The sequence below is a fragment of the Mustela putorius genome, unplaced genomic scaffold, assembly GCF_011764305.1.
Source record: "Mustela putorius furo isolate JIRA1106 unplaced genomic scaffold, ASM1176430v1.1 tig00000275_pilon_pilon_pilon, whole genome shotgun sequence".
In the NCBI taxonomy this organism is placed as follows: domain Eukaryota; kingdom Metazoa; phylum Chordata; class Mammalia; order Carnivora; family Mustelidae; genus Mustela; species Mustela putorius.
The window spans coordinates 4,163,940-4,177,163 of record NW_025421341.1 but is presented as its reverse complement, the minus strand read 5'-3'; the positions used below and the strand labels follow the sequence as shown (position 1 = coordinate 4,177,163).

Sequence of the window (13,224 nt, the reverse complement as noted above, 5' to 3'; positions counted from 1 at the left end):
AACCTAATGACAGGGGGTCCCTGGGTGGCTCAGTGGGTTAAGCCTCTGCCTTCACTCGGGTCATGATCTCAAGGTCCTGGGATCGAGCCCTGAGCCCTCTCTGCTCAGCAGGGAGCCCGCTTCCCCCTTCTCTCTATGCCTTTCTCTCTCCCTATCTATAATCTCTATCTATCAAATAAATAAATAAAATATTTAAAAAAAAAACCCTAATGACATATACAAAGTGATACATGAGAAGAGAAAGTGTTGTTTTATGAACATAAAATATACACATTCTCATTTCATTTTATTTATGTTTGTCTGGAGTCAAAGAGCTGTCAAGGTTTACATCTGGCTCTCTATGCTGATACCTGTCTCTGTTTGCTCATCTGTGTATTGCACAAAATCTACTAAAGTTCTTTATATTTGAGATGCATTGAATGTTATGAATAAGCTCAATAAATGAATCTTTTTTAATGTCAGTTTTGTGAGAAATCAGGACAAAGATCTGGACTTAGATTGGTGGAGAGGGAATTAAGGCTCGGAAGGCCTTCTAGGGGCTACAGAATGGAAACGCAAAGGATGGAAAATGAAAAGGAGATGGAAAACACAGCAGCGTGAGTAAAGGCGACGTTCCCACAGAGAGACTGGAAAACAGCCAGCACTGTGGAAGGGTGAAGACAAGTCTAGGTTAAAAAAAATCAAAGAATTTGAGGATGATTATTCCAATTGTTGAAAGAGGGAAAGGTAGAGACTAAATGAAGACAAGTCCGTCGGCTGAAAACCTCAAGCAGGGGGAGAAGAGAGTCTGGTAAGAAACTTAGCTAAGACAATGTAAGAAAAGGGGTACAAAAAAGAAGGAAGGAAGAAAGGAAGGAAGGAAGGGAGGGAAAGAGAGAGAGAAGGAGGGAGGGAGGAAGGAAAGAGGAAAGAAAGAAAAAGGAAATGGATACCTCTGAGAAAAACCACGAGGAAAGAAACAATGGATCTCATTAATATTGAATTGTAAATTAAAACACTGCATGGGCAACCTTAAAAGACTGGGCAGTGAGTGACTCTATGACTGCATTGCCTAGTTCAGTGGATATTTTCTTAGAGAAAGTGAAAAGCCAGAGTGGGGAAGGGAAGCCTGCTCTTTCAAAGACCTGAGGGAAAAAAATCACAAGGCAATCAAGGGACGGGCCTCTTAGAAATGATACCCTGGTTTTCAATGAAATTCTTAATACAGTTTCTGAAAACCCATCCTAAAGGCCATATAGAGGCACCGAAACAGTAGTACAGGGAGTGTAAGGCCAATGGCCCTCCGCTGTGTGTCTTTGGTCCGGGAAGGAGGCATCAACTCTATCTTCAGCTTTTACGCCTTGTTCTACTTCCTTCAGTTACTGATTAATAATGTTCCCAGTTTGCTTTAGTGCTTTTCAGAAGCTGTCACATCCCACCTAGGCTGGGACATGTATCTGATAACAGCAAAATCACCTCTGCTTCTGCTGCCCTGAATATCAAACATAGCTGCATCCGTATTCGGAGTCAGAGGGAGATCGTAGTTCTCAGGACAAATTGTAATTCTTTAAGCAACCCCACTCTGACCTAACCCAGACTCGGGGAACACTCTGTCATTAAGATCTCTTCCTTTTCCCAGGTAAAAATCCCGGGTAGGACAGGAGCTCTTAAATTCATTCAAAACTACCAATTACTGATAGTTCAATGTGTTATTATTCACAGAAATTTCTTTTTTTTTTTTTTTTTTCATTTTAAATGAGATTAAAAAGTCTTCAACCAAAGGAATTGGTTGTAATTTTGAAATTCCAAGTACCAGTGAGCAGATAGAAAATGCATGTTTTAGTAAGATCTGGAATAGGGAAAAGCTGTCCTCTGAAATTATGCCGCGTAAATAAGCCCACTCTACTATGGATATATTTGGTGTTTGATTTCTTGATGTCAACACAGATACTATAATAGAATTACTAAAATGACTTTTAAGACTAAATTTTTAAGGCCCTCAAGAGGATATATTTCCACATATTACCAGTGTTTGGTAAGGAAGAGAACCATCTCAGGTCATTAGGGAAAAGCTAAATTTAGCAAAAACCCGTGCAGATGAACTCCGGGCCAATGTTTTCTAAAATATCTTCACTTCATTTCCTGTTGATAAGTAGTATTGTTTCATACACTCGGGTTGATTTTCAGTAAATGGAGGTTACTAGTTGCCTGATTTGTTTCTTTTGAGGATGAAATAAGCCAAATTTGTATCTGTCTGGAAATGAGTTCAGGTCTTTCTTTATTCTACGTGTACTGTACTTTTTTTTTAGTGGTTACATCTTTTCCTCTTAGCTGGCATCTATATAGTTCAGTACCATTTTTGAGGAATCCAAATATTTAGGTGATTTGAGTTGAACATTCAAACTGCTCATTTTTGGGGTACCTGCCCCCTTACCACCACCGCCACCCTGGATTTGTTTTCTGCCTTAGTCATCCAATTTTTTTTTTTCTTTTAATAGTCTGTAAGGAATTGTTTCAGACTTTATTTTTATGAGAAGTTTTAGGTTTATGTAAAAACTGAGTTGAAAGTACAGAAAATTCCCATAAACACTCCAAGCCCACCCCCAGTTTTCCTGCTATCAACATCTTTCTTTAGCATGCTATATTTATAACAACTGATGAGCCAATGTTGATAGAGTGTCATTAGCTAAAATCCAGAGTTTACACTAGGATTAACTCTTTGTATTATACATTCTATGGGCTTTGACAAATGCATAATGATACGTATCCACTATTACAGCGTCATATAGAATAGTTTCAGTGTCGTAAAAATCCTCGGTGCTCCACCCATCCATCCCTCCCTCCTCACCCCCTCCTGACCCTCCCCCTGGCCCCTTGATCTTTTTACTATTCCATAGTTTTGCCTCAGTCTGTAGGTTTTCTAGCTGTATGTTTAAGACAGGGAGCAATTTGGTTAGTGTGTGTCACAGAGGTAAAACATACAAGATTGAAGGATTTACCATAAAGAGATCAACTACACTATTTTCACCAACAACAAATGCTTCTATTTACTTTTTATTCAACTGACATTAAAGGTCACATAGTACACGCCAGCCCTGTTTTCGAGGCAAGAGGTAAGAGTAATAAGCAAGACAGACAGGGTCTGTGCCCTCAGGAGTGTGCATTTAAATCAAAGGGTGAAGGAGGACAGAAATTCAACAAAAAGTCAAGCAAAATGTTTTTCAACCCTGCTAAGTAGGACGATGGAAATAAAACAAGGTTACATGGTAGAGTGACAGGTGGGGACAGTGGTAAGGGAAGATGTCTCTGACGATATGATATTTGAGCTAAGAATTAAGAGATAAGAAGCAACTATTCGTGCAACAAGATTTCAGGCAGAGGGAACCACAAATAAAATAACCTAGAGATGGGAACAAACTTGGAAGAAAGGAAGGAAGGAAGGAAGGAAGGAAGGAAGAAAAAAAAAGGCCATGTGGTGGGTTGGATGCAGTCAGGTAGTGACCAGGAGAGTGTGAGGGTGAGGTTGGGAGAGGCAGGAGACCTTGGAAGAGGGGAATGAGATAGGTACGCAAGGCCAGATCATAACTTCACAGTAAGGAGTTCCCATTTTATTTTAATGGGAAACCACTGTAGGATATTAAGCAGGAAAGTGACAAGATCCAATTCTTGTTTTTTAAAATGGTGGGCACCTGAGTGGCTCAGTTGGTAAAGCATCTGCCTTCAGCCCAGGTCATGATCCCAGGGTCCTGAGATGGAGCCCTGCACTGGGCTCCCTGCTCAGCGGGGAGCCTGCTTCCCTCTCCTCCCTGCTCACCTTCTCTCTTGCTATCTCTGTCTCTCTTAAATAAATAAATAAATAAATAAACAAACAAACAAATAAGCAAATAAAATCTTTTAAAATAAATCATTAAAATAAAATGATTACTCAATCTACAGAATATTTTAGAAGTCTTCTTTAAAATAAATAATAACACTGATATATCAAGAGCATTGAAGATGCCGACCAATACAGTGCAAATCCTCGAAAGTGAAAATGATATTTTTACATTCAAGGCCAATATCGTTACTTGTATAAGTTCCCACCCACGTTACCCCCAAAAGAAATAACCCAACAGAGCCATCAGTAGAGTTTCCAATCACTTGCTGGGTCTGCTGAGTTGACCGTTTAGCATAGGGATATTTATATTCAGTTCCCTACCAATATGAAAAACCATTTCCATAGGGAACTCTAAATGAAGATATCATTGTATCTTCAATGATATTTCTGCTTTCTACTGTAGCTCTTACTGAAGGTTTGGAAAGCCATGCTATGTCTGTAATTACAAACTGCATTTTAAAAATACAAATGAGAAAAGGCTGATGTCCAGATTTAGCTCCAGCAGATAGAACTGAAAAAACAAAATAGCATTGGACACTTGGGGATGTGAAATGGAAATTGGCCAAACATAGTCCAGGTGCTTTTCTGCTTATTCCAAGACCAGCTCCAGGGGACCAGCTTCCCCTCCCAAGGAATGATTTTTCTTTCTTAGCTTCACAGAGAATTGGAGGAATAAGTGATTTCAACTGTCTGTCTCTATGGCAACTCGTACCCTAATTTCACCTCTTAGATGGCAATTATACCTACTCACTGAATAGCTTTCAGGCCCCACTTTTATGATGAAAAGATTTATTTCATGAAAAATGAGATGTAGGTAATAGGTGAAGTTTCCCCCAGCAACCATGGAGTACAGTTTATAAGCGGTGTGATCATTCAGAAGCGGAATGCATTCTATGGGTTTTTGTTTTTGTTTTTTTCTTTTTCAGTTGTAGGATGTTTATCCCAAATGTCTTTCCTCTACTTATTTTTTTAAGGATAAAATATTATTCTTTTTTTTCTTAATATTTATTTTTTTGTTCAACTAAGGAAATTAGTTGGGTTCATTGTAAAGAGCTCGCAAATATAGAATAAAAACTACAAGAGCATAAACAAGAAAATAAAGTTCATTCTCCTTACTTAAAAATAATCACTCTAAATATTCTGTTAACATTTTAGATGTGTGATGTGTATACATATAAATACACTTATATCCTAGAGTGTGTAATTTTTTTGTAGCTGGACTTTTTCACAAAATATGTTATGAGAAGTTTTCCATACCATTAAATATTCTTCGAATGCATGATTTAGTGGCTTCAAAAGAGTCCATAATATTGGTTTACTGTATTTTACTTAACTAATAGCTCTATGTTGATATTATTAAACATAAATATATTATGTATTATTGCCTTAGAATAAATCTCAGAAAACAAATGCATAAATCACATAGGATAAACATTTTAAATTATATTGCCAAATTTATCTCCCCCCAAATTATACCAGTTTATTTTCCTAGTAGAGGTAAATGGATGAAAGTATCCATTACCTTAAATTCTTTATCAGAGATAATATTTTTTAGTCCTAATGAGAGAGGGAATATTTCACTATATTTCTTCAATATCTTTAATTTAAAACTTATTTTAAGGCTACTTATGTTTTTAGATTTTCTTTTTTTTTTTTTTTTAGGGGTGGAAGAGATACATGAATTTCTTATTCACCTCTGAAGCAAAGAATATTTGTTATCCCCTAATAACTCTCCTCTATTTCTTAGTAACAGAAGAGATAACTTTTAGCCGGACACATGGACCCTTGAAATAAAGACATTTTCCATTCTCCTTTGTAGCTAAGTATAGCTATGCATTAATTCTAGGCTGATGAAATATAAGCAAAAATGATCTATGCTATTTCAGAGAAATGTCCTTAAAAGCAAAAAATATGCCCTCTATTTCCTCTTCATCATTCTTCATGGTTGGAATGCAAAGGTTATGGTTGGCGTTTCAACAGCCATTTTGGACTACAAGGATAAGGATCACACTATAGGATGGCAGAGCAGAAAGCTAGAGGGAGCCTAGGTTCCTAAGAACTTTACAGAAGTTCCATCCTAGAAGGCTGGTCTCCAGGTTTTTATTTGAAAGAGTAAAACTGTACTTTTAGGCCATGATTGTGTTGTACTCTTTTATCAAGCTGTACTTAACACCTTACTGATGTAAGATATTTTTCTCCATATTTTTTTTCTTACTGATTTTTTTTTCTTCAGAGATTTATTTTAGAGAGAAAGAGTGAGCAAGCAGGGGGAGGTGAAGAGGGAGAGAGAGAAGCCTGAAGTAGACTCCCCTCTGAGCTCCATCCCAAGACTCTAAGATCATGGCCTGAGCCACAATCCAGAGTCACCTGCTTTAACCGACTGAGCCACTCAGGTACCCCTTCTTACCAATTTTTGAGTGCATTTTCTATTTTAAAGATAGGTACACTTTATCTGGTGTATTTGTTACAAATTTTTCCAGATTTTCATTTGTTCCTTATTTTTTTTAATGGAATTAGGAGATGCAAAAATATAATTATTTTTAAATTTAATTACTGGGGCGCCTGGGTGGCTCAGTGGGTTAAAGCCTTTGCCTCAGGTCATGATCCCAGGGTCCTGGGATTGAGCCCCACATTGGGCTCTCTGCTCAACGGGGAGCCTGCTTCCTCCTCTATCTCGGCCTACTTGTGATCTCTGTCTGTCAAATAAATAAATAAAATCTTTTTAAATTTTTAATTAAATTTAATTACTATATAAATCACATTATATATTTAAAAAATCTAACAGTATTAGCTCAGAAATATAAATTCCAGGGGCGCCAGGGTGGCTCAGTCAGTTAAAGGTCTGCCTTCCGCTCAGGTCATGATAGTCAATGTCCTGGGATTGAGCCCCTGCATCTGGCTAACTGCTCAGTGGAGTGTCTGTTCTTCCTCTGCCTCTGCCCCTCCCCCTACTTGTGTTCTGTGCCCTCTCTCTCTCTCAAAAAAGTAAAATCTTTAAAAAAAAAAAAAAAAAAGAAAGAAAGAAATATAAATTCCAGAGAAACATTTTGTCCCAAACATCACAAGGCAGCCCTGAGAAACATATGGCCATTTCTTATAGGTACACATTAAATGGTTATGTTGCAGGCCAAAGTCATTTAGATGATGGGAAACTGTGTATGTTTTTGAAGACTTAATAATTCATTCCTTACTGATGCAGAGAATTTCTGTCGGTAATCTATGGGGCTTGGGGTTCAAAGCATTGCCCCAGAGGTCTTCACTGGGGCTTAAGGGAACTGAATGGACCAGCTCTGCCTGCCACCCCAATGTGATTTATTCATCAGAGTTCCACAAAAGAGCTCCTGCCAGTTGATTCCCTGACCCCTCTCTCCCCCCACACACAGATAAGAAATCTAAAGTCACAATTTCCTACCAGATCATAAGCGGCCAACATTTTTTTCTGCACATCTGGAATTGCCCCCAGAGGCTCCAGATAAGGGAAGTTGTCTTTCATCACAAGAGAGACTGAAGGAGTACTGTCACTGGTGATGAGCCGAGAGGACAGGGTCAACAGGCACTGCTTCAGACTGGCAGTTGGAGGAAGTCCACACAGTTCCTTAATAGACACTATGGCATTCTGTGGGGAAGCAAACATGGAATGAGACTTCTGACCACATGACACATCACAGAGCCCTTCTAGGTTTAAATATTCATTAAAAGTATACCCTCTGATACATATGTGATTTGGAGGAAACTGGATTATAATTAACCAGAAGCATCATGTGTACCGAGATAACACACAGAACTAATTCACTATTATACCTCATCTTTGTCAATTTTTAGCATCTGCCACAAAAATGCCATAAAGCAGCTGATTGTGAACCAAGGCTACACAGCGCTTTTCAAAGCAGAGCACTGGCATATTCACACACATTAGCCTTGGCTGGTTGTGCATATCTTATTCCATTTGTAGTATGATGATCTGATCATAAGAACATGTCATTATACATTGGAGTGCATCTCCTTTGGGCTTTTCCCCCTCGAGGTACCAGGTACCAGGCTGCCAGTACCCACCGCCATGCATTCGACTAACCATCAATGGGATTTCTTTGTCATCCCGTCAGAAATGCACCTGGCAGATGCACATACTAAAACAAATTTCATGTAGCGCTACATTTGTCCATGTTTTACAGGCTTTTAAAATTCATTTGAAATAGAAATTATAACTATTACACGCTTTATTAACAGTGAGCAGTACCTAACCTATTGCATGTCGAATGAATTTAACAACAATGTTGGTATTTCATTTTTCTACAGATTAGGCTCCAAATAATCCTTAACCCAAAAGACTTTATGTTGAGATGATATAAATTATCAGGATTACCTGGGAAACTTTATCATAACCAACTCTCCTTACTACACATTTTAAACACACAGTATGTGTAAAGGGTATATTTCAGGAATTACATAGAAATAAATAAAGTCAACATCTAGCTTTGCGCAGTGGCAGTATCATAGCCAATGAGGTTTATCCGAGGCGTGGTTATTGCTAATTGAAACTTCTAATACATAAAGATAAGAAATGATGTATGAGTAATCTAATACAGGTATTTATAATAGTTTCATATTATGCCAGGAGAAAGCCAGATAGACAATGCTAATATTTGGAGCCTGTTTTTAAAATAATGGCTAAGACAACCAATGTTTACAATCTAAGTGTTCATGTACGATTCACATACCATACTGTTTTCCATTACTTTAGCTAATTAAAATTGATTTTAAGTCTATCCTGGAATTTCTCTGTGAAATAATGTAAAAATAAAGTATTCACCAAATTACGGGTTTGAGGTTCAACATCACCTGATTAAAAACCATGAGTGATCATGTGTTTTGGTGGCAGGCAATTCTGGATTTAAAGACCAACATTCCTATTTAGGAAATCACATAACTTCTTCAAGCTTGTTTTCTATCTTGAAAATAGGGATTTTTTTTTTTTTTTGGTGAGAATTACTATTTAAATGTTAGCTAGGGCTCCTGGGTGGCTCTGTCGGTTAAGCATCTGCCTTCAACTCAAGTCATGATCCCAGAGTCCTGGGATCAAGTCCCACATTAGGCTCGTTCTCCCTCTGCCTCTGCCTCTCTCTCTGTCTCTCTGTCTTTCATAAATGAATTAAAAAAATAAAAAATAAAAAATAAATAAAAAACTTATTTTTTTATTTATAAATAAAGCTCCTTTATAAATAAGGAGCTGCATTGGAAAAAGTTCTTCTCTTGTTGTGCTCTCAGAGTGCTACTTCTGCTACCAATCAACACCTCTTTGCACATTGCAGGAACTTAGTACTTGTGGTTTGGTTGTTTCTCAGTAACATGACCCTAGAATAAGTATATTCTAGTAGCCAAGAAAGAAATTGGCAACCATCTCTGACTACAGGCATTCATGAAAGAAAAGAAACTAACAATGAATTTCCACATGCCAGGAGCAGGCAATTTACATATACTGTCATTTAATTCTGATAATTATTCTGTAATGTATTACTATTTTTCTTACTTTATGTGGAGAAAACTGATGATCAGAGATCTGAAATAATTTGCTCAAGATCACAAGAGGATAGAGTTTAAGCCATAATCAATGATCTTTCAATTAAAGCACTTTTCTAAGGGAAGACTGCATAGTTTTCAACAAGTTCAAGTGGTGACTATTGTTTGTTTAGTTGTGTTTGTTCTGGTGGGGAGTAATTTATTCTTGCTGTTTTCATACACTTAATTAAAATAACTTAATAGGCATTGCATTTCTTTTTAGGACTTTAAATTCCCTTTCACGTTCGTATCTGCAAATATTGAATATATATACTTGTAATTAGTACTGTCTGTATATAGATAATATTCTATATGTTGTGCATACATATAATATTTTATATTTTATTTTGTTCACATTGTTTCATATACACAACCCCATATTGATTTTGTGGCAGGGATATTTAATGGATCTATAAAGCATTTATATTAACTGGTTTAGTTGAGGTGGAATTCAACAGCATTCATTCACAATCAGATACATAAAATATATCTGCTTTATCACAGGCCAACACTTAATTCAGTAGTAGTGGCTTTATACAACTTTTCTGATAGTTTTTTGAGGAATCAGATCACTAGTAAAACACAATGTTCACCAGTAAGGCAGGGGTAGGAAGAAGGAGGGGTAGGGAAGAAGAGCTTGGAGTTTTTCCCACCTGCATATTTTCTCTCATATCTATGGCTTCTCGTAAGGGGTGAACTGCTATTTTAAAGATGTCGTCTATGGTCTTAAGGCCGATATTCCTGAGCATGGTGTATTCTCGAACTTTCTTCCCCATTCTCACCGACAGGCTGCGCTTCTGCGCCTTTCCTCCTCCACTTCGGTTAGTTATTGCTATGTGGACGAAAAGGGTTACATGCTCCATGATGTCACCCACAAAAGAGCGCAGGGGAACATGCCGATATCCAGGCTGCAAACATTCAAACGGTATTGTATATTGTCCTATAAACTCATCCCCAATGTAGTCATCATCCAGAACAACAAAACGAATCATGGCCAGCTCAGGTAGGTTGACTTGAAACTCAAAAGTTTCATCAAAAATGGGGTTATCACTGTTCTGTTGGACAGTTTTAGTTCTTTGTTCTGAACAGTCTGCTGGAATTCCATGTATCTCTATACAAACGTAGGGATCTATGACGTCTCCTTTGGCACAAGCTCCCTTGGGCTTTGGAAAATTCTGACCACTGATGATCTTGATATGAAGGGCGAGAGGAGACACCCCAGGTACGATGCCCTTTGTGTTCGCACTGAAGTAAGAAACTTCATCCCGCATGATGGATGGCCTTAGAACATAACCACAGCCTCCGTTTTGAAGAAACCAGCCTGTGTGAAGGTCCATCATTGGACCTGGAGTCTGAAAATTCATTGCCACAATTTGACAGCCACAATTCCAAAAGTCCTGTGGATTCAAGTTACTGGAATCAATCCTCATGGCACTTGGATAGATTCTCGATAAGAACCTCTTATTGTAATTTACAAAATCCTCTGGGTACTCATTTGCAATTCGGCTGGCCTCTGTTTCACTAAATGAACACATTTCCCAATAGTTTTGGCTTTTCATAGACAGTTCAAAATCCCTGTACTGAACAGACTTGCAGATGGACACCAGATCAGAGAGTTCCCTACACAGCAGGATGTGTTTCTGCTCACCATTGTAATCTACCGACAGCCTTCGCGACATTTCTGCTTCTTCATCTTCATCTGTTACTTCTCCTTCCAAAATATCTGGGTCAGAAGGCAGTTTCTTTCCTTTCACAATAATCATTCTTTTTAATTTTTCCGGTGATGGGAGGTAGGTTTCTGATGGCAAAGGTGCCTCAGTATAGAGCTTATCGCCAAAGACCTTTTTCATCTGTTGAACCATTATCTTCTGTTGTGGTAGGGAGCAGTGATTTCCCAAGCAGAGGATCAGTGGGTATTCAGAAGCAACGAAGGCAAATTTATTTATCACCTCTAAGACACTTCGAAAGGAAAGGTGTGTTGTCACATTATTTCGATTACAGAGGATCGGTTCATTGTCTGAACCATCACTAACATCAAGTTCAATGCTTCGACAGCCCATCTTCAAAGCTCTAACGTACCCATTAATATCAGCCGGCCCCCTGAACTGGTCTTCTATGAGATAGGTGTTGTGGGAAGCATTGATGTAGTAGTGAGATAATGGCTGCGTCATATCCTGGGCAACCTTTTTTTGCTCAGGATCGAAAATGTCACATTCTGGCGACAACAGATACTGGGTAAAGCCATCAATTGCAAGAAACCCTTTTTGACGACCCTCTTCAGAAAGTTCGTATCTCCGAATAATGTCTAAGCACATATCCTCAGTAATATGGGTGACTCCTTGCTCAGCTTCTAAAAAGAGCATGAGATCATTGGCATCCAAATATTCTTTGTTCTTAGAGATCTGGACCAGTAAGAAATATACTTCAGGCCTGGTGCAAAGTTCACAAAAAGCTTCACAAAATTCCTCTTCTGTCACTCGTGTGGTTAGTTTTTCTTTGCTCTTCTGGATTTCTTTAAACTTTAACCTGATCTTGGATTCCTTCAGGGTAGGGTTGAGTTGTTTTATCAACTCTACACAAGTGTCTTCCAACATAATCCCATTCCCATCCACATCTGCCGCTTCAAAGACTGTTTTCAACCACATAAACCTTGGCGTGTTCTGGTTGTCCTCCATAAAGTCAAGGGGTTGCTTACTTCGAGAAACCAGGTACCGTAAACCTGACACCCAGATGTTTGCTACATCTGCTGAATTGGCAACTAGGTCCAGAGACTCGTAGTTTTCCCCATGGAGTATGGAGAAGGCAGAGTCCTCACAAATCTGGTCAGCCAGGCCATTGTTTCTAAATGTTTCTGTGTTCTTCCCCAGTCTGATCTCTTTTATAGCGGAAATGTCGAGCTTAGCTTTCTCAAGGTCTTTCTTGGAAGGTTCCCAGCGAAGAGCTTGGAGGTCTGTGTCCAGAGTGAAAAAACGGTTATAAATACGAGAATTTGGCCGGACTTTCTTCAGTTCACAGCCAGCTTGCATGAAGCTGATGCAGTCACTCGCGCTGCTAATTTTCTTTTCCGATGGCATACTGCTGAACGATACTGTTTTCTTTCTTCCACCACATTTTTGGTTTGAAGGATCCTGTAAAATAATTTGAAAATAATGAATCAATTTTCCTTAGAAAATAGACAGACTCAGTAACATTCTATGAACTCCTCAGACTCCATTCAGATATTATGATTATTTTCACATTTTCACTGTTCCAGAAAAAAGAAGAATCACTGAGAAAATTGATATTATTAGGTTCAGAAAAAAACTTATTTTTCAAATGCCTCGTGTTCTTTGAAATAAAGTCAACTATTAAGTTAACTACAAATCACTCGTTCGTTCATTAGAGCAGATTTCCTAAGAAACTCTACATGTTGCTACTTTGACACCCTAGCTCAAATTCCTGCAGATATGTGAAAGAAATAACACTGGATTTCTTTAAAAAGTTTTCTTCATTTATACTAAGCAACAGTTTAAGTTTTAAACTTAAAACTAGTCCAAATAAAAGATTTTTGGTTCATAAGCTGTACATCAAAAAGGACTGGCAATAGGGGCACCTGGGTGGTTCAGAGAGTTAAGCTTCTGCCTTCAGTTTGGGTCATGATCTCAGGGTCCTGGGATCAAGCCCCACATCGGGCTCTCTGCTCAGCAGGGAGCCTGCTTCCACCCTCCCCACCCCCAGCCTGCCTCTTTACCTACTTGTGATCTCTCTCTCTCTGTCAAATAAATAAATAAAATCTTTAAAAAAAACATTGACAAACCTGTAGCCATACTGAC

At 38.4% G+C, this 13,224-nt stretch overlaps 1 protein-coding gene and 1 pseudogene across 1 annotated transcript in view; one reads left to right on the top strand and one right to left on the bottom strand.

Annotated features, from left to right (window-relative positions):
* PLCL1 (phospholipase C like 1 (inactive)) overlaps positions 1-13,224 on the bottom strand; it is a 342,886-nt gene that overhangs the window by 71,113 nt on the left and 258,549 nt on the right. Inside the window, exons 2-3 of the mRNA XM_004772178.3 lie at positions 10,066-12,540; positions 7,269-7,472 (exon numbers count right to left, since the gene is read on the bottom strand). Of these exons, the coding sequence (XP_004772235.1) occupies positions 7,269-7,472; positions 10,066-12,540 (2,679 nt within the window). The remainder of the gene's footprint in view (positions 1-7,268; positions 7,473-10,065; positions 12,541-13,224) is intronic.
* On the top strand, positions 8,328-8,518 carry LOC123391699 (annotated as a pseudogene).